This window comes from Hemicordylus capensis, chromosome 1, assembly GCF_027244095.1.
Source record: "Hemicordylus capensis ecotype Gifberg chromosome 1, rHemCap1.1.pri, whole genome shotgun sequence".
Lineage (NCBI taxonomy): Eukaryota > Metazoa > Chordata > Lepidosauria > Squamata > Cordylidae > Hemicordylus > Hemicordylus capensis.
The window spans coordinates 367,445,820-367,467,791 of record NC_069657.1 but is presented as its reverse complement, the minus strand read 5'-3'; the positions used below and the strand labels follow the sequence as shown (position 1 = coordinate 367,467,791).

The following is a 21,972-nucleotide window of genomic DNA, read 5'->3' as shown; positions in this document are numbered from 1 at the left end:
AAAACCAGGGGCGGAGCCACCATTGGGCGAAAGTGTTCAAAGAATTCAGGCCGCCAATGGGGAAAGGCCGCCAAGAGAGCCTCGCCCCGTGGCTTGGGCTCCATAGGAGCCCAGAGCAAACTCCCCCCTCCTGCACCCAGGCCGCTGAGAGCCCGGGCAAACTCTTTGCCAATTATTTCAGGCAGCTCCGACTGCCCCATAGAACGTTTTCCCCTTCCTCTCCCTCTCTGGAGGGAGAGAAAGGGGAAAACGTCCGAATAGGCAGCCGACACTGCTTGAAATGACGAGCTGAGAGCTTGTTCCGGCTCTCGGCAACCTAGGCCATGCCCCCTTGTCACGTGGCCTCCCTTGTCCCCTCTCATGAACGCCTACGTTAGGGATGGTTACATACTTAAATATAAAAATTCACCTCCCTTCCACATTGGTCCTACATAGTAATTCTTCTCCCAGTATTGCAAATGGAGCAATAACCTTCAAGTCAAATATAGTAAAACACATGGCATAATGTAGTAACTCACAACAGCATTCAAATCTCTACAATTAAAGATCGTTGAGTCAGTGTTGACTCCTGGCAACCACAGAGCCATGTAGTTTGCTTAGGAGAATACAGGAGTGGTGTACCACTGCCTTCTCCCACACAGTATGAGATGATGCCTTTCAGCACCTTCCTATATCGCTGCTGCCCGATATAGGAGTTTCCCATGTTCTGGGAAACACACCAGCAGGGATTCGAACCAACAGCCTCCTGCTCACTAGGCAGATTGCCACCATTAGGGGGCTCACTACAATCAGGCCAATATTATTTTGAATTACCCAAACACACAGGTGGACAATACACAATAAAGCAAAACAAACTAATGGCATCCGATGTCCCAGAAGATAAATGTGTGTTTGTCGTCATTTGGCTATGCACCAAAGTCATTTGGCTATGCATTTGGCTGGCACCAAAGTTAATAGTATATTCCAGAGTGAAGTAGATGATATAATATTTTAAGCAGTAGTAAGTGGTCACTTTTTGTTTTCTTTTTTGCAATGGAAAAGAGTTTAGTAAGAAGAAATAACTGGAGTTCACTTACCATACAGGGCATTTTTTGATGGAGAATACACAAAAGCTAATGTGTATAGGTAGAAGTTCAATAAGCCATAGAACGATAAGAATTCTGCAGGTGATAACAGTCAAGGATACCAGGCAGAGCAGTTCAAAATGCTTACTTCTAAGTGGCCAACCAAATATTACTCTCTACACATACACATAAGTTAACTCACACAAGTCCTGACCTACATACAATTTTCAGGAGATTTCACCTAGATCCTGAATTGCAAGTCAAGTCAGCCTTCCACAACTTCACCTAAAAGAAAACACAGGAAGCACTGCTAATATGGCCCTAATGTACACAAAGAACTGGAGAAGACATCAGGAAGATTTGCAAGCTGTATCTAGTTAAAGAGAGCTTTTATATATAAATAATATAGTATCCGACTCTGAAATCTGTATTGGTACAAGCAACCCAAGATGCCATTTGAACCGGGTTCTAAACTGTCCGTGGAAGTGGAGAATACTTGTCCTAAACATAATTAACTGACCCCAGGATATCTTCATTATATATGGAAACATAGTATACTAATCCTTCAAACCAGTCTTAACTCCACAAACACAGTCCAACTGAAATATCTAAGTAACAGGAGGACGACATGAGAAGGATATAATTATGATAGTGAGTCGACAGTTCAGCCACAAAGTTGTCCTGTTGAATCTGTGCTCCAAACCGCAAGTAAAGTATAGCCATGCTGCAGGTAGAGGAAGGAAAACAAAGCATTTCAAAGAGGGGGGTTCCCCAGCTCTATGTGAAGATGCCAGAGACTGAACCTGAACTTTTTGCATGCAAAGCATGAGCTAACCACAAAGCAACCCCACTCCAGTTGTTGCCGGATATACAGTAGATGGCTTCTTAAAGGGTTAGACAAAGAGCTTTTCCAGATGTGTATTGCTTTTTTTTTTTTTTAAAGCTCCCTCCGTACTTACTGAAAGGCTCTCGTGCAGGCTTCAGATGCCTGCATGGGCTTCTACAGGATCCCATTCTCCCTCCTTGTGAGTTCTGGAAGAGTGTCCAGATGCAGGTATTGCGTTGGCGCTATCTTTACAACAACATCTGCTGGTTAGTACTGAAACTGGGGGCAAAGCATATGCTCTAGCTCTTTCCCACATCCCAAGAAAATACTACCAGGGACGCATCTTCTAATATTTACTTTGTCACAAATGTGAAAGCATTTCAGTGAACTGCAGCTTCATATTTTACACAACATATTCTATAATTACCATCTTTTAAGTTCTATTAAAATTCAGAAACTTTATTTTTCAAGAAAACAGTGTCTTACCTAATGACAAGCACTACAAATGTCAATGCAGTCAAGAATTTCAGCCTGAGATCTGGGAACGGGAAAGCAAAGAGAGTGGTCTGAAAACCAACACAACCACCTCACTGGAAGAAAATACTCTGCCACATTAATGACAGGTACCAAACAGAGCTTACCAACATAGGGCATGTTACGAAGTTCTGAGCAAGCCCTGATTATCAGGAATAAAAGGTACAAAATGTACATAGTTGCCACCACAAGGAAGAAGATTTTCATCCCCTGTTACCAAAAGATACAAAAAAGTTTTACTAAGCTTATGTTATCATGATTATGATTCCTCCCTCCCCACTCCTGCCTGCCTTTTCATTGCCACTTTTATAAGCTGGCCCACCTGTTCACTACAGCTAAGCAGAAGAGCAAGTGGCATCCTATTTGTTTTGTTTTCATGGGGTAAATCTTAGTGTCTGAGGGCACTGGAGTGTCCAAAGACATGCAGACCTTCTTTGATTACTCTCACACCAACTACCCCCACTGGAGGCCCATCTAGCCCTGTCCTTGCTCACCTTCTATTGGCTCGTAAAACCCTTCCTTTTTAGATCAGTCATTAGTGGCTGATCAACATACTGGGGAGGACTGCTACTATGTCCACCCGGCCCGGCTGTGTTTATTATTGCTGATGCTTTATTTTAATTGTATTTAATCTGTTTGTTGTATTTTATTGTTTTAATTACTGTATGCTGCGTGGAGCACAAATCTGCAGGAAAGGGGCATATACATTTAATAAGAGTATAATCTGACCACTTGATTTAACACAAACAATCAGTACATCATTAGTAGAAGGAAGCCATATTCTTTTGTGACCCAAAACACTCAGCCAAACAAACTGTGCAGCCCTATATCCCACTCTGTCCCAGAAGTGCAGGCAATAGGTTGGTTAGATATAGGAAAAATACAGAGATACCATATACTTACATACCTACCCCCAACACTTAATTCAAGTCAATAAATGCTTCCCAAATAAAATTGGTTTTTTGTAGTTTCTAAAATCTGGTCAGCCTAAAGGGCTCATGAGCCCCCAGATTTTATTTTTTAGAGACACTGTAACAAATCATCCTTGGGGACTCATGAGAACCTTAGCCCGGACAGATTTTAGAAACCATGAAAAACAAATTCTATTTGCAAAGCATCTGAGTAACTGGGATGAAGTACCAGCGTGATTATGTAAATACATGGTAAGGGAGCTCTCCTAAACATGGAACCACTGTCAATAATGCCTCTCTGTGTATTCCAGTATGGCAATTTGGTGCACAGCTTTATATATCTTATTTATAGTTTATACCGCCCTTTGTCTGAAGACCCCAGGACAGTTTTCTACAACATATTGTTTTCTACAACATGGCTCTTGTCAAAGCAAAATAAAAATAAAAAATAACACTATATTCCAGTTTTTAACCTTGTGTTAAAATTTTAAAAATTTAAGTTTTAATGTTTTAATTTTGTATTTTATTGTAGACTGCACAGAGACATAAATTTTGGGTAGCATATAATTTATTATAATTAACACGTTAAATATAATATATACAAAAATTATAACAGCAACATAAGGAAATCTATCAAACACTAGTTATGGGACAGATTTACAGACCTCTATATATTCAGTCTCATCTTCTCTTATTACAACAATTGTGTAATACAAGGCAGCATTCACACTAGTCATGACTAAGCACCATTAGAATCAATTAACTTAAAGTCCTATTAATTTCAGTGTCTAATTTCATTAATTTTAAACCCAAATTAATTTCAATCTGATCCTCAGCTCTCCAGCAACGGAAGGAAGGCTACAGATGTCAGCCAGCAAGACTTTATCATAACTAACAGTCTGGATGCTGCCCACTATATTTCAACAAGGTACTTTGACTTGACTTTCAAAATTGTGTTGGTCTTCTAAGAATTTAATGAAATATCTAATTTAGGAGCAATAACATTACATTTTGCAAGAGTATCAGCAATCTGCTTCCAAGACTAAAAAGATGGTTTTTATATGTGAGATTCCCAGAACCAGAACCTGCTAGCCTTATGATATAGGCTCTGTTGTAGTTATGAGAATATTACATGCAACAAAATCAAGTTCCTAATCCTGAATTTTTAAAAAAATTATGTCACAACAATGGGTCCCAAGGCTGATGCAACTAAAAGCAACTCCAGCAGTATAATTCCATGGAAATTTAAATATCAGCAAAACGACAACCAATATTAAGCAAATGCCATGTCACAGCTTGGAAAACTGTTTCATACCAAGGAAAGCCACATCAGATGGCCAAAAAACATGAAAATAGTTCAACCAAATACATAACTTGACTCTTATCTTACCTGAAAATTACTTGCATCAACCCCATATTGGTACGTCGGGTCATGCAATTCATTCACACTAAAAAAAAAAATTCCAAAATCACAAGTGCAAGGATTTGCATGTTGCAATCCAAGCTTAGAATAAAAGAACAAAGTCTAACTTACTATTCCATTTGAATTCCCCCACATACATCCAAACATACCAAGTACAGATTTAGACCCTCTACATAGATTTTCTGAACTCAAGCTCCTTGAAAATTCAGAAAGGATTCATGTCCTGTTTGAATATCCAAATATAATTTCAACTATGGCTCTTGATATAAAACTAAAAATGCTAAACTGGTACCAAACAGCACATTGCAAATACTCACACATAATACAAAGAATCGAGGAAATATTTCTTCTTTGTAGGGAACAACCACACTCTAAGCTGAATAGGTTCTGCCAATTCTTCAGTACCAAGTTCAAATTGCTAGATATTTTAGATTTTCCCAGTTCTGCCTGTCTATATACGCAACACTGGATTTCTGTTTTATCTGTCTATTTATCTATCACTTCATATGTGCATCTCTAGGCTGTATACACAATTTAAAAAACAAATAACACTACAAAGTAAAAACAAAACAATTTCACAGAAAAGTTAAAACAATCTCATGAGATAAAAACAAATTAAACAGTTTAAAATTAATTTCAGTTGAAAACCTAAGACTATTATTATTATTATTATTATTATTATTATCTTGTTTACACAGTCAGACAGGTGTTATTGACTGGTTTGTTTTATCCAGACATCGAGTCCTTCCCAAGGACCTGGGATGGCTGAATTTTATCATTAATACTGTTGGTTATTATAGATATTGTCGCAAAATATAGGCTGTTCCCAGTAAAGCTGCTTTTTGTAATTGGCTGGTGGTGATTTCTGTGGCCCCTATGGTGTTGAGGTGCTCTTCAAGGTCTTTTGGGACTGCACCCAGGGCGCCAATTACCACTGGGATTATTTTGGTCTTTTTCTGCCACAGCCTTTCAATTTCAATTTGTAGATCTTTGTATTTTGTGATTTTTTCTATTTCTTTCTCTTCTATTCTGCTATCCCCTGGTATTGCTATGTCGATTATTTTGACTTGTTTTTCTTTCTTCTCAACTACAGTTATATCTGGTGTATTGTGTGGCAGATGTTTGTCTGTTTGTAGTCGGAAGTCCCATAATATTTTTACATCTTCATTTTCTTCAACTTTTTCAATTTTATGGTCCCACCAATTCTTGGCTACAGGTAGCTTGTATTTTTTGCAGATGTTCCAGTGTATCATGCCTGCTACCTTGTCATGCCTTTGTTTGTAGTCAGTCTGTGCGATCTTCTTACAACAGCTGATCAGGTGGTCCACTGTTTCATCTGCTTCTTTACAAAGGCGGCACTTGCTGTTTGTTGTGGATTTTTCTACTTTGGCTCTTATTGCATTTGTTCTTAGTGCCTGTTCTTGTGCAGCCAGTATTAAACCCTCTGTTTCTTTCTTCAAGTTGCCATTCTTAAGCCATTGCCAGGTCTTGGTGATGTCTGATTTTCCACTTATATTGTGCAAATATTGACCATGCAGGGGCTTATTTCTCCATTATTATTATTATTATTATTATTATTATTATTATTATTATTATTACAATTACATTTATATCCCACTCTTCCTCCAAGGAGCCCAGAGCGGTGTACTACATACTTGAGTTTCTTTTTCACAACAACCCTGTGAAGTAGGTTAGGCTGAGAGAGAAGTGACTGGCCCAGAGTCACCCAGCTAGTTTTATGGCTGAATGGGGATTTGAATTCAGGTCTCCCCGGTCCTAGTCCAGCACTATAACCACTACACCATGCTGGTACCGTGTTTCCCCAAAAGTAAGACCTACCCCGAAAGTAAGACCTAGCAGTAATTTCTGATGTGCCGCTAATATAAGCCCTCCCCCCGAAAATAAGCCCTCCCCCTGAAAATAAGACCCACCCCCGAAAATAAGACCTAGGCAGGTGTTCGCGGCTGCGCGCTGGCCGCAGGGATCGAGAACGGCAGGAGACGGGGTTGAAACTTGGGGCACTACCTCAGAGTAAGTTGTTCTGTGCTTGCCTGCCGTGGCGGGGGAGGTGTGTGCAAAATAAGACCTACCCGAAAATAAGCCCTAGTGCATTTTTTGGGCCTAAAATTAATATAAGACACTGTCTTATTTTGGGGGAAACACGGTATGTCTTGAGGGCCTTGCTAAAGACAAACAGAAGGAGATGCTCTTATTTTAACAGGGAGCATATTCCAAAGCATGGGGCAGCCACAGAGAAGGCCTGGTCCCAAGTTGCCACCAAACAAGCTGGCAGCAACTCTAACCGACCTCTCTAGATGATCTTAATAGGCGACAGGGTTCATAACAGAGAAGGAACTCTCTTAAGTACCCTGGACCCAAGCTGTTGAGGGCTTCATAGGTAATAACCAGCACTTTGTATTTTGCTTGGAAACATAGCAGCAGCCAATGCAGTTCTTTTAAAGTCGGTGTTATATGGTCCCTTTGGGTTGACCCAAAGACCAATCTGGCTGCCACATTCTATAACAATTGTAGTTTCCAGACTATGTACAAAAAGGCAGCTCTACATAGAGTGCATTACAGTAGTTAAGCCTGGAGGTTACCAGCATATGGTGTCATCTGGTGTCCCTCAGGGCTCCATATTGTCTCAGATGTTTAACTGACGACACCCAAATCTATTACTCCATGTCAACATCATCAGGAGAAGGCATAACCTCCCTAAATGCCTGCCTGGAGGCAGTAGTGGGCTGGATGAGGGATAACAAACAGACTGAATCCAGATAAGTTGGAGGTACTTATTGTGCAGGGTAGGAACTCGGGAGAAGATTTTGATCTGCTGGTTCTAGATGGGGTTTATTTATTTATTGTTAAATTTAAACCCCCCCTTTCATTAAGAAAATCCCAAGGCGGCTCACAATAAAATTTAAAAACAATATTATTAAAAAGGCAGTTTAAAATATTGAGCTAAAATATAAAAACAAATCTGATTTAAAAAATTAAATTAAAACACTAGCATAAAAACAGTACAAAATACAAGAAGCAGCAGTGGAGACAATCATATAAAAGCCTGGGTAAAAAGCCACGATTTGACATGCTTTCTAAAAACTGTGATAGAGATTGAGGAGCGGATAACCACCAGGAAAGCATTCCAGAGTCTGGGGACAGCAACAGAGAAGGCCCTGTCTCGAGTGCACGACAACCTAGCCTCCCTCATTGTCGGCACCCGGAGCAGAGCCTCTTCAGATGACCTCGTCAAGCAGGCAGCAACCCTTGAGAGCAGGCAGTCCCTCAGGTATCCCAGGCCCAAACCGTTAAGGGCTTTACAGGTCAAAACCAGCACCTTGAATTGGACCAGGAAACTAACTGGTAACCAGTGCAGCTCTTTCAAAATGGGTATGATATGCTCCTATCGGGCAGCTCCAGATAAAATCCTAGCTGCTGCATTTTGCACTAGCTGCAGTTTCTGGATATTCTTCAAGGGCAGCCCCACGTAGAGTGCATTACAGTAATCCAGCTGTGACATGACTAAGGCATGGGTAACTGTGGCCAGATCTGCCTTCTCGAGAAAGGGACGCAGCTGGCGCACTAGCCGAAGTCGTGCAAAGGCACCCTTGGCCACCCCCTCCACCTGAGCTTCCAAAAGCAGAGCCGGGTCCAGTAGCACCCTCAAGCTGAGTACTTGCTCCTTCAAGGGGAGTGCAACCCCATCCAGAACTGGTAAAATCTCATCCCCATTGGCTCTCCTACTGACTAATAGTACCTCTGTCTTGTCCGGATTCAATTTCAGTTTATTAGCCTCCAGTCCCCGATTCAGGACATCCACCGCCTCCCTAGGATCAGGTGACAAGGAGAGATAGAGCTGAGTGTCATCCGCATATTGCTGACAACTCAGTCCAAGTCCCCGGATGACCTCTCCCAGCAGTTCCATGTAGATGTTAAACAGCATGGGGGACAAGACCGAACCGTGCAGAACCCCACAGACCAATGGCCACAGAGTGGAGCAGTAGTCCTCCAGCACCACCTTCTGGACCCTCCCCCCAAGCAAGGTCCGGAACCACTGCAACGCAGTGCCTCCGATTCCCATACTTAAGAGGCGGCCCAGAAGGATACCATGGTCGATGGTATGGAAAGCCGCCAAGAGGTCCAGCAGAACCAACAGGGACACACTCCTACTGTCTAGTTCTCGGCATAGGTCATTCACTAGTGCGACCAAGGCAGTCTCAGTCCCATATCCAGGGTGGAAGCCAGATTGAAAAGGGTTCAGATAATCCATATCATCCAAGACCCTCTGCAGCTGGTACGCCACCACACGCTCTATCACCTTGCTCAAAAAGGGCAGGTTAGAGACCAGTCTATAGTTGTCTGGGTTGGAGGGATCAAGAGAGGGCTTTTAAAATAATGGTCTTACCACCGTCTCCTTTTAATTAATTAATTTATTATTTATTTATTATTAAAAAATTTATACCGCCCTTCCTAAAGGTTCAGGGCGGTTTACATTAAAACATCATTAAAATCAATTAATGATTAAAATAAAAATTATAAACTGCATAAAATAATAATTAACAATTAAAACATCATAAAACACCAATTAAATAGCCAAAACAATTTAAAAACAAGTTTTAAAAAGCTGAGAAAGCTTGGTTGAAGAGATGTGTTTTCAGAAGTGTTTTAAAAATTGCCAGAGATGGGGAGGCTTGTATCTTAGTAGGGAGCGCATTCCACAATCTTGGGGCAGCAGCTGAGAAGGCCCGTCTCTGTGTAGCCACCAAACGAGTTGGCGGCAACTGGAGATGGACCTCCTCAAGTGACCTCAATGGGCGGTGGGGCACATAGCGAAGAAGACGTTCTCTCAAATACCCAGGGCCTAAGTTGTTTAGGGCTTTGTAAGTTATAACTAGCACTTTGTATTTTGCCCGGAAACCTATTGGCAGAGGCACGATGGCATCCTGCCCTCCCTTAATGAGGCATTAATAATCACCTCCAACCATCTACTTGTACCCTCCCTGGCAGCTTTTATTAGCCATGAAGGGCAAGGGTCAAGAGCACACGATGTCTCCCGCACACTGCCCAGGATCTTGTCCGCATCCTCAGGCCGCACCAACTGAAAAGGATCCAACAAAATAGGACCAGATGGTACCAGAGTCACGTCTGCCGGAACTGCCAAAACTCTGGAGTCCAAATAGGCACAGATGTGAGCAACTTTATCCGCAAAGTGGGTTAAGCTCCCCCAGAAGAAACAAGCACATAGTCTGGGGTTGTTTCTGGATCCAAATCTCTCCCTGGTGTCCCAGGTTGAGGCTTTTTTATCAGCTTTAGCTGATATACCAGCTGAGTCTGTTTCTTGAGATGAATGACCTCAAAAGGGTGGTGCATATGCTGATAACCTCCAGGCTGGATTACTGCAATGCGCTGTATGTGGGTCTGCCTTTGTACATAGTCCAGAAACTGCAGTTGGTACAAAATGCAGCAGCCAGATTGGTCTCTGGGTCATCTAAGAGAGACCATATCACTCCTGTGTTGAAAGAGTTACACTGGCTGCCGATAAGTTTCCGGGCAAAATACCGAAAGATGAGTATTCCGGTATTCTGGTCTCATCTCTCACTGCAGATGAGAGGTTCATCTGCAGTGGCCGCCAATGCGTCTGGCAGCTACTTGGGAATGGGCCTTCTCCGTTGCTGCCCCTGGACTTTGGAATGCGCTCCCTATTGAAATAAGGGCCTCCTCTTCTCTGGCAACTTTTTAAAAGGCACTGAAGACATATTTATTCACCCAGGCTTTTAATTAGATTTATAGTTTTAATACTTTTAATGTTGGGTTTTAAATGATTTTAATGTGAATGATTTTATTGTTTAAATGGATTTTAATTGTAAACCACCCAGAGATGCAAGTTATGGGCAGTATAGAAATATGTTAAATAAATAAATAAATAAAATATGCACCACTGTTTTTGAGCGTATTCACCTTTTCAGCTATCCCTGTAGACTTCTAGGAACTTTGGTAATTAAATAAAGGAGCTTACATTCCAGTTTAAAACTAACTGCAGTAAAACGTTTTTCCCCACAAGGTTATGTTTTCAAAATCTGTAACAGTTTTAAAATTAAAACAATACATTCACATAATGAATATAAATCTAATGTTTAATGAGAAAAAATACTAGCAATGAATAAAGATGCTGTTCTTGAAAAGCAAAAGGCAAGTAGACTTTGTAATAGAATCTAAAAAGAACAATTGGAAGCATCATTGATAAAAAATACTGAAGACAAGTATACAAAGAGAACAGTGGACTACTGTATACAGCAGGAAGTCTTCAAACCCTGGTCACATGTCAGCAGGCTGGACAACTCACACAGCTAAAAGAGCCATTTTAATCTACTACTATGCATAAACACAGCTGCCATTTGAAACATTTATCTACCAGTGAAATTGGGCGGGGGGCGCAAAAGGAAGAGAGAAATAATGAGTCCTTAGAAGAAAAACAAACTCATCAACAAAAAATAATTATTGATCAGAGATAAAAGGAAAAAGTTACTTACGTTTGCCATATTCCTAATGCAACAGAAGCTAACCAAAGTAGCCCAACAATAAGGAACTTGGGAAAATAGAACGTTAGGCACTTCCTTTCTCCCTGACAAAGGAAAAAAAAAACATATTAAGACTACTGAATTCACTTTTCTGATATCTGTTATTGAATAACTTTGTGAAGTATTAAATAATTATTTAAAAGACAGCAACATGAACAGCTTTATATATTATCAATGAGTTTCGCTACTTTTCTTATAATTTGAAAATATACTTTGCAAGAGTTTGTCTTACTAGTTGGGTCAATCTACAGCTGAACAATCTTGACACTTGTCAGGGAAAGTAGCATACACAAAATCTCCAAGGCTGCCAAAATATTCCAGAAATAGCCAACATCCGGCTTAAATTTATTCAAGGAATAAATTGAAATTAAAAGGATAAATTAGAAATTCTTAACTTAATTTCAATGGGATTTCTTCAAGTAAATTTAGGTTGGATGTTGGCCATTGCTTGTTTTTACACTGGCTGATTTTGCTGAAAGCTTGGGAGAAAAAGAACCTATAATGCAAAATTAGCAACAAGCCATTTCGGGCTTGCTGTTTCAGCTTTAACAAAGTGCTACAATCTAATTCCAAAATTAAAATCATTTAATTACCAATAAGGCAGCCTAATTTAATTACCAATAAGGCAGCCTTACTGAACATTTGGAAATAACGTCAAACCACACACCTGTATTAAAACTAACTAAAATGCCACAGAACTGTGAACAAGTCCTCCAGAACATTTCATGAGATAGAATGTTAACAACATGTGGTGAAGCTGAACATGGTGGAAAAGCCCCCAAGACAGCAGCTCATAACAGTCTAAAAATGGAGGACAGGAGGAATTATGTTATATTATATTATGTAGATATAATTGTTTATGTGTAAACACACACACACATCCCCAATAGTGAAGGACAGAATTCAGGTAGCACTGAAATATTGGATCCCTCCTCACCTGCACTCTTATCCCGTGGTAGACACAGAGCCAGAACAGCAGCAATGCACACAAGAATAGTGACTGAAAGAAGTCATCTAACATTCCAGGAAACCAACTGTTGATTAGGAACGAGAGGGGGAAAAATGGATCTGCAATAAGACGGAAGAAAACTAGTCACCAGATTCCAGGATGAATGTTTTGTTTATTATTACAGATTCATGAAAGAAATAATTGCTAATACAGCTTCCCATGTGCCATTCCCAGTACAGGAGAACCTCGTTACTCGCAGGGGTTAGCAAGTAATGAGGCATTATTCCTATGGGGAAAGGGGGTTAAGTTCCAGAATACTCAAAAAACTTGTTAAAAAGCCAAGAAATAGCAAATAAACCAGCAAAACAACTACTGTAGTGTGCTCCACGTGGTCTCCTTGTGCCCAACAATCCTCCCCTGGACTGCAAAATGCCCCCCAAGCTGAAAAAACCTGCTTGAAAATGCTTCTTTTATTAAGAAAAGAGGTGAAAAATGGCACCAACAACCAAAAAATCCACGGGGGGGGAAACGCTCTGCCTTGCTCTGTGGGATCTCCTTGTGCCCAGCAATATCCCCCAGACTGCCAAATGCCCTCCCCCAAACTGCAAAAACATAAGGAAAAAAATAATTTCCCTCAAAGGAACGAGCCACAAGATGGCTCCTGCTGACAAAATGGAGGACAGAAATGACCTCAGCAGTGACCCCTCCTCACTCCCCCATCCTCCCTGCAGTCTCTGCCACCGCCGCACCCCAACCCACCCTCCCTGGGTCAAGGTAAAGATTTAGGTAAAGAGGAACTCTCCCCTCCTCACTCCCCCACAGTTACTGCTGCTGCTGTGGAGTGGTGTTTTCTTTTTAACATAAAAGGGAGGACTTTCTCCTTGTCTCCCCACCCTTGCTGCAGGCGTATCCCATCCCGCCACCGGCAGCGGCATTCTTTACAGGGCAAAAGGGGAAAGTCCCCCCCCCGCTTCCCGCAGCTACTGTGGCTGCCACACAGCATCGGGGGTTTGGGGGGGGGGTTGTTTGTTTTTTGGTAGAAGGGAGGCAAAATGGTTAATCTGCCCCTGAGGGCAGTGCTATGAAAACTGCAAATGACTTCCTTACTCTTCCAGCCTTTGCACCTAAAGGAAGAACTTCATGCGCACCTTCCAAAAGTGCAGCCCTGTGTTAAACTTGTGGCATAATCCTTGATGCTGGGCCTGATCAGGCTCCTGGGATCACCCCACAGGAGAAATGAAAATAAATAAACTGGAAAAGTGGAGCAGGCAATAGTCATTACACTCTACTTTTAATAGTTATTTGTAAGGCTGCTCTATGAGAGGTCACAAGGGCTTTTGTTTTTACCAATGAGGAACAGGCACTGTAGGAAAGCACCCAACGCCATCTCTGTTAGCCTGTAAGGGAGTGGGATTTGAACTCAGGATTCAGTTAATTTTGAAATTCTACCCATTAGATCATGCCGGCTCTCAAACCAACAAAACCATGTCAAAAGATTTAAAGGGGAATATAGTTATTGACATTTCCTTTTGCTAATTCACCCATTTGAATAAGTTGTGTGATGTAAAGTCAGCCACTGATAGCCCCAGAACCCTCCTCATAATATGACAATTAATGTAAATACCATTATAAAGCAATAGCAGGGGGAGGAGGATAGACATCCACTTTTGCTCTATTCCCCAATCTCTCATGGAGAACTTCCGCAGGGAATGCGCGAAGAGACACTGCAAAGGAAGAGAGAAAGAACTGGAAATATTAACCAACAGTTGTGCCTTCAGAAAATTATAGGGGTGGGATGCATGCTACATTAGAGAACATTACATTAATGTACATTAGAGTACATTACAGAGGCATGCATGCTACATAAGAGTAACCGTCGCAAAGATTCCTTGCACTTCAGAGAACAGGGTGGCCAACTACAGGACGAGAACAATATATTAAACCATAGGCTTTGCTAGAACCATATTCTGACCTTAAAACAAGAGAACAAACAATGGCCATTGAATAGGAACTCTTTCAATGCAGTTCCTTCAAATCAATGCAGGCCTTCGCTGGAGAGGATTCATGTACCAAATCTCTTCTGTTCATTGTATTGCTTCTTGTCTTCTCCTCTCCCTCCTACTTATCTTTCTGCACACACTGTTTTGTATCCCATCCCTCTGGCCACCAGTCTGCCTCTCTCCCTCTGACAAAGAAACATTTTCCTGCAAAGTTTAGTCAAAATGTATTTCAGTAAACAAAACAACTTTGCACACCCCCAATATACAGCAACTTTAATATTCTGAATAGAACAGAACAAAGGGCAGAGCAAACAGAAGAGAAAAAGGGATATAGCCAAGGAGATGGTGGTCTGCCTCAGTAAGGGCTGGGCCTTTTGATACCAGCTCCAGAACACCACAGTAGCAGTGTGCAAGAATCACAAGTCGTGCACCGATTGGAAAGGCGAGGTGGGGAATCTTTAAGAGAGAGGAGACCAGGTCTGTACTAGGGATGCTCATGAACTGGTTTGGCCATCCTTCCCGGACTGCCGAACCAGTTCAGAGTTTGGCCTGGTTCGGTGGCAGTGGGGGTTATCTTTAAGGAGCAGGGAGGATGCTCATTCCCCCCGGCCCGCTTCATTTTCCCTGCCAGCACTGTCTCAAAAACCACTGGTGTGAGGTGTCAGCATACCTCCTTGCCAACCTGGTCAGCATTGGACCAGAAGAGGCCAGTGTGCGTGCACGGGCCACTTCCAGCAGGTACAGGCCTGTTCTCCTTGCTCTTAAAGGTTCCCCACCATGCCTTTCCAATCGTGACTCACGCACATCCCTATAACAGTCTCCTTTTGTATTATTTGATTTATTGCTCTAGAACTACAGATAAGTTATCCTTCCACAGCAAACGCTAAATCTCATATTAAAGTAAAACAAAGCAAATACTCACTGTGACTATGAAAGTAAGAACTACAAAAACAAACCGGAACCAGATTTCCACTTGTGAAAAGGCTGGGTTATAGGTTTTCCACTGAAAGAAAGGAAGGAGAATATTATTTTTTAAACTCCAGAAATACAGAAGGCATCACAAATTAGCAGTTAACAGATATAGTCACACATAAGGGCATTTGCATATCAGCCAATTGGCTTCCCCAAGTTAATCATCAAGAAAGAATCCATTACACTAAACCAATAGGAAAGGGCTAAGAAGATTCATTACACCTTCCAATGGGAAGCCCGAGGGCCAATTCTAACATTATTTTTGAAGTGTCTGAACCACTTTGGCACAGTTGCTTCCCCATACCATGATTGTGTTGCCCTAGAGGCTGAAGTAGCCCTTTCATAATACTTGCCTATGGGGTGCATTTTTTCAGATACTACCAGGAGGGAGAATAAGTGTGTTTATTGTCAGTATCAATAAAACCTGATCTTTTAAAGCATTCTGTGATCCAACAATACCTTCTAAATGCTGAACATGAACCCATGTTTAGAGCTCCATTTCATGTCTGAAGGATTTCCCTTACAACATACTTTGTAAGATATAGTGTTGTATCCTATGAATGGAAGGCACTTGCACTCTCACAAGCTGGTAGTTTTTTTTACTGATAACTCCTTCTTTCTACAGCCCGTCATCACCCTCTGAGAATCTGCTCATGAGGGTCGGGGGAACCTTCCAGAACAAGATGGTAGGTGGCACAAGGGCTGATCCAGGAAGTGGAGACAGTAATCAGAGAAAATACCCTTCCTTCTTACATGAACAGAAATGTCTTCTGTTTGCAAAAGGCATACTTAGAACAGAGCCCATCATAGTCTTTTTACTTTCAGGCTGTGTTCATATTGAGCCAAGATGCAAAGAAACCTGTCATGTTTAACTTGTTACCCAAGATCTTTTTCAAAATAGCAACTTTATAGCTATTTGAGCAGAAAGCTCTTTACTTGCCATAATTACTACTAGTCTGGATTTAACTCTGGATTTCTTCTGTGTTTTGAATTTTATTGGGAAATAAGATATCCTTTACTATCATAAACACAAAGAGATTTGCAATTAAAACTGAATTTTCATTTTTCCATTTGGCTTCATCATTGATACTTACTGTGAAGTTAAACCTCTTAATGTGGTACAACGGAGGAAGTTTTTCAAAGGAGACAGTGATCTCATAGCGAGTATAGTTCAGGTAGCCAAGATGAACCACAATAATTTCAGCACATTGCTAAGAGGACACATGGAAGGTAGATGCAATGACAGTGCAGAGGGGGGGAAACATCCACAGTAAATTCACATTTCTAGATTCTCAAGCAATTCAGTACTGGATCAACCATCATGCCAAGTCACAGATTAAAACTCCTGTGGAGATGCAGCTCTGTTTAGGTTTCTCCATTAAAGGAATTCCCAACTTCTCTTTGCTCTACTCTCTTTTAGAATGTCTTGATGTTCATAACATAGCAGCTTACTCCCTTCTCATAAGACAAGGGAGGGGAAAGATTCATCTGGGGTCTCTAGTTGCATGCAGCACCCACAACAAGAGCTGGTTCAGAACCAATCTGTTTTATAGAAAATTTCAGCTAATAAAACAAAAACTGATGACTATTAGATCATTAATAATTAACTTTGATCAATTTGTAGATACCATGGGTAGGGCCCAGACGTTTATACATATAAAACAGCTGCAGCCCTTCCTCTCGTGTAACAAACAAATAAATAAATAAAATTTAAAAACCCAGAAGACCCACAGAATCATAGAATTCATCCTGCCTAACTGGCAATAATTTTGCAAGGTCTCTGAACTGCCCACCACTGCTCTATGAGATGCCAGATTGTGAACTTGGAATATTTATATGAACAAGCTGTTCTGTTTATGAATCTCACTAACAGAAATATTCCTCCACTGAACATCTTAACATGCTTTCTAATCAAGCGAGAATCCCCTTTAAAAAGTTATTTCGGAAAGTATTTACTTGTGCACAGCTGACAGTTCTGATCCGGTTGTGAACCTTCTTGTTGACGAATTTTACACTTGCATTCTCTATTACACCACGTATTGTAACCGACATATTAAGGTTTATGTTCCAGCTACCTGAAACTGAAAAAAGGTTCTCGTGTATAAGATGTAAGTTGGAATGTATACCTCAAAATGAAAAGGTAGCTAATGCAGCAATATCTCCAAATGTATAGATTATATTGCATAAGGACACTCAACCCCTCAACAGTGACAGTTCGTTGAAGCTAGCAACCTGAACATTCTCAGATGTGTTAGCTGAGGATGGTGGATGGGAACACACCAAGCAGCATACCATTACTACAATGTGCTAACTGCCACCATATATACTACACCCCTCCCTGCAGATGGGGCTCAGCTAATTCAAATGATCTGGACTGGCACTCCAGATGACACACTCATAACCAGCCTGTATGGTGTGAATTTGGCATTGAACTTCACATCCAGAGAAATTCAGGTTGCATTTAAAAAACCACATTTCTAGACCTTGTTAGCCAAGAACATCATCAAGTGAAAGCTCAGGAAGTAGAGAGAGTTTAAAAGAATTTGCAGTTGCAAAGAGGTAATGAATATTCTGTACAATATTTTTCTCCATCTCCTATGGCTACTGTGCCTGTTCTTTCTTACCACACTTGCTCCCAATTTCTATACACCTACCTCTTTGCCCTCTGCAATTTTATCTCTCGCAAAAATAAAAATAAATAAATAATTGAATTGTACAAAATTTGCCTGTTTCCATAATCTGTTTTGAGGACAGGTACCATCCTCACCTCAAGTACACACACAGCTTTGTCTATAACTTTAATACAACTACTGGTGGGATTCGACTCAGTAGTCAGGAAATAATGGGTAGCATTCACAGCAGCACCTGCAGAAATACTTTTTGCAATGGCACTGTTCTGTAAAGTTGCATTCTGCTAATGGAAGAACTACCACCTGAATGCATGTTGCACAAGGAGTTCCTCATTCACACAATATACAGGGTTGTTGCACAATAGTTTGCATTAGCACAATAACTAGTGGAGCCAGAGTGGTATAGTGATTAGAGTGCTGGACTAGGACTTGGGAGACCCGTGTTCAAATCCCCATTCAGCAGGGTGACTCTGGGCCAGTCACTTCTCTCACAGCCTAACCTACTTCACAGGGTTGTTGTGAGGAGAAACCTAAGTATGGAATACACTGCTCTGGGCTCCTTGGAGGAAGAGTGGGATATAAAATGTTTTAAAAAACCAACCCTAATCTGGAATAGAACTGAATTTCTACATGCAGTGACCATGCACTATGTCCTTACGCCAGTGCAACTGCATTTGCACTTATTTTAGACTAGTGTGAACCTGGGGCGGATCCAGCAAGAAATTACAGAGGGTGCAACAAGAACTTTTTCCAGAAAAGATCACCACCACCCAAAATAAAAATATAGGGGCCTGGATTTTCTCTCTTTTGCAAATGCACTATGCCAGGGGGTGTCAAACTCAAATCTGGTGGTGAGCCAAATTAGAGTCTGAGGCACCTCTGGGGAGCAACATAGCCTTGCACCCACCTTACACCACTTTCTGTCTTCCTCCTCCTCTCTACTCTCTCTCATTCCTTTTCTTCCACCCCACCCTTGCCCTGCCACTTAAATTAGCTGAATTCACTACTTTTTACACCAAAATACACTCAGGGAAGATTGGTTTTTATTTTCATTTTTTGGTATTTTTAGAAGAAATTCTGAACATACTGCCAATACCAGATTTTGCATAAACAATCCTGCCACTCTTCTCTCTTCCTCTCTCCCTTACAGAGGTGTTGCTAGGTACTTAAAAGATCCAGGGCTTGGGCCCACAGCACCCCCACATTCTGATAATTAAACCCTTTCATGCTTTCTTAAAGATATCTAATGCTCTCCTTCCCACTAGTTTGTATCACCCTAGAAATGAATCTCCTTTTTCTCCTGCATCAGATTTCTCCTGCAATCAATATGCACACAGTTGAGAATCAGTGTGGTATAGTGATTAGACTGTTAAGACTAGGATTGGGCAACTTGTGTTCCTCATTCAGTCATGAAACTCATTGTGGGACTTTAGCCAAGACGCTCTCTTTCCTCCAAATCTGCCTCACAGGATTGTTGCGAAAATAAAAGTGGGGAGAAAGATCATGTACACTACCATGACCTCTTTGGGGGAAGAACAGGATGCCTGTGTCTATATGTGTATCTATATATCTATGGGGAGGGCACACACACTCCAATCCTAAGCATGTAAACAGAAGTAAATTCAAATAGTGTTTTTTATACCTATCACAGCAGCAAGCAATCCAGTTTGATCTCTTCTATTGACTACATTTCATTTAAGCAAAAATCATATGCAACTATAGTGTGTCTATATACTACAGTATATATACAGTGTGTAGTGTGTGTCTATACACTAGAGAAAGAAAATTCACAAATTTGATTTCAAATAGGACAGCAGAATGTCATATATAGAGTTACCCCAATTTCGTAGACTTCAAAGAAAACCAATAATTTCATGGGCAAGAGAGTTTTTAAAATGAGTTTCTTGTGAACTGATTTGCAAAGCCTTATTTTGAAGCAAGTATACAAAAATAGACTTTTGGTGGGAAGAGCATGTTACAAGCACAAAGCAAAATTAAATAAAATAGTAATGATTAAAAGGGAAAATATGCTGAGAGAACCATTTCTCATATTTTGCTATTTAAGCCATTTTGAGAACTCTTGGGCGGGGGGACACCAGCATATAAATATTTTTAATGAGGGCAGGTGGGTAGTGGGGAGAAAGCAACACACACAGAGACCAGATTAGACCTATAAGCAGTCTAATACCTTCAGGAACAAAAAGAAAAACAGATCCATTTTGTTAGAGCATTCCTCCCCCCACACCCCACCATTCTTTTTAAAAATTATTATTTATTTTTGTACCGCCCCAAACCTAAGTCTCTGGGTGGTTTACAGCAATAACAAAAGCTTTTAATACTTTTGTACTGACTAATTTACTCACAAGATGCTATACTGTTAGGGTGGGGAGGGTTTTTCTTACAAGTTTGTACTAAACTGTTTTGGCATACTTTGAATTTTTTTTTTAAAGCCTAAAACTCTCTCTCTTTCTCTCATACACACACAGGGAGGGACTTCTCTCACATGTACACACACAAGGTTCATTGAGGGGGGGAGAGATAAATACAGTAGCTTGACCAAGGGGAACAAATCACACACAAACAAAAACAAAAAGCAAAGGGTTGGTTTTTACAAAATGTTTTACTTTACTTCTTGGAGGGAGCCGAACAGCCAGCTTCCTCGGCTCTGCAGTTACATACAAATTCCAAGCAGTGAGGGGAGCACAAGACTCCAGCAGAACCAATAAGGCTGGGAGAGGGCAGGAGAAAAGTTAAGCCTTTTTTTACTCACTGCTACTGCCGATCTCCATGAGACTCAACACAAATTCACAGGGGATGCAACTACACCCTTGCACACACACCCCTGGATCCGCCCCTGGTGTGAACGCTACCCAGTCAGTGACACAGACAGACAGACAGACAATCCTACCCTAAGAGCTCATGCATAATACAGCTTATCACCAGTTTCCTGGAACCAACAGTTATTGCAGTAACCTTTTCCATCTGATTTTGACATCCTCTTTTCCTTACTAAGTGTGCTGTAGTGGTTAGAGTACTGGACTAGGACTAGGGAGACTCAAGTTAAAATCTCCATCCAGTCATGAAACCTACTGGGTGACTCTGGGCCAGTCACTTATCACTCAGCCTAACCCACTTCACAGAGGAGTGGTAAGGATAAACAGCCATGTACACCATCAGGGTTCCCTCTAAGTTGTGCATATGCTCACATGTTTTTTTAATGTCCACTCCGAATTTTCGATCCCACTCCGGTTGAATCAGGAAGGCCCCACTCTGAATGTACATGCACACACACTGCCTTGATAGTGCCACCCAGAACAAAACTCATTCTGCACACAGATGAAAAACATTAGAGAGAACACTGTACACCACTCTGGGCTCCTCAGAGAAAGAGTGGGGAGATAAATATAAAAATAAATAAAAATAAAATAGTGCAAAGAGTTATCTTGTACTGCTCCAAGCCTATGCTGCGCACACAGTCCTTGAGCTATATGGATTACATCAACAATATACTGCAGTCCACCACATGCTTGGTAAATATCTGTTTCTGTTGCCCATTTGGGGACACTCAACGGGAGCTTAAATCAAACACCTAAAAAGACTTCAATACACAACTGGCACATCATGTGCAGCTTAAGGACACCATGTTGTATACACACACACACTCCTGATATGGATATTGTTAATATAGTGTAGTCAAAATGTAATCCAAAATTAAATAACTCACTTACCATAAGGTTGATCAGACTGCACTACACATGTTAACCACAACTGCTGATTATAAGTAGATAATGGTTGTGAACTTAAATTAAACTCCCTTTTCTGAAACAAAATGGAAACAAAAATTAATTCACATTCATTAGTTCAGCTGGATTAGCTGTTCAAGATTTTATAAGTTACAGTCTGTGACAAAAAGATCTCCCAATATAAACTGACCATCACACTCCTGGTAAGCACTAATAATGTGAAGGTCTGGCCACATGGCTGTGTTGAGAAATCGGTCATGAGAGAGATGTATTTGTATTTGACTTACATTAAAAAATCAATATAACTTGCATGAACATTGCTAATCTAAAAAGTTTAAGAAT

General features: G+C 41.0%; 1 protein-coding gene across 6 annotated transcripts in view; it reads right to left on the bottom strand.

Annotated features, from left to right (window-relative positions):
- TMEM181 (transmembrane protein 181) overlaps positions 1 to 21,972 on the bottom strand; it is a 47,433-nt gene that overhangs the window by 7,900 nt on the left and 17,561 nt on the right. For all 6 annotated transcript variants that reach the window (XM_053294240.1, XM_053294245.1, XM_053294257.1 and 3 more), the window contains 12 exons: positions 21,616 to 21,706; positions 17,214 to 17,338; positions 16,352 to 16,468; positions 15,208 to 15,288; positions 13,910 to 14,009; positions 12,274 to 12,404; positions 11,289 to 11,380; positions 4,726 to 4,783; positions 2,532 to 2,634; positions 2,377 to 2,428; positions 1,706 to 1,788; positions 1,077 to 1,166 (listed from right to left, as the gene is read on the bottom strand). In XM_053294240.1, the coding sequence (XP_053150215.1) occupies positions 1,077 to 1,166; positions 1,706 to 1,788; positions 2,377 to 2,428; positions 2,532 to 2,634; positions 4,726 to 4,783; positions 11,289 to 11,380; positions 12,274 to 12,404; positions 13,910 to 14,009; positions 15,208 to 15,288; positions 16,352 to 16,468; positions 17,214 to 17,338; positions 21,616 to 21,706 (1,123 nt within the window). The remainder of the gene's footprint in view (positions 1 to 1,076; positions 1,167 to 1,705; positions 1,789 to 2,376; positions 2,429 to 2,531; positions 2,635 to 4,725; positions 4,784 to 11,288; positions 11,381 to 12,273; positions 12,405 to 13,909; positions 14,010 to 15,207; positions 15,289 to 16,351; positions 16,469 to 17,213; positions 17,339 to 21,615; positions 21,707 to 21,972) is intronic.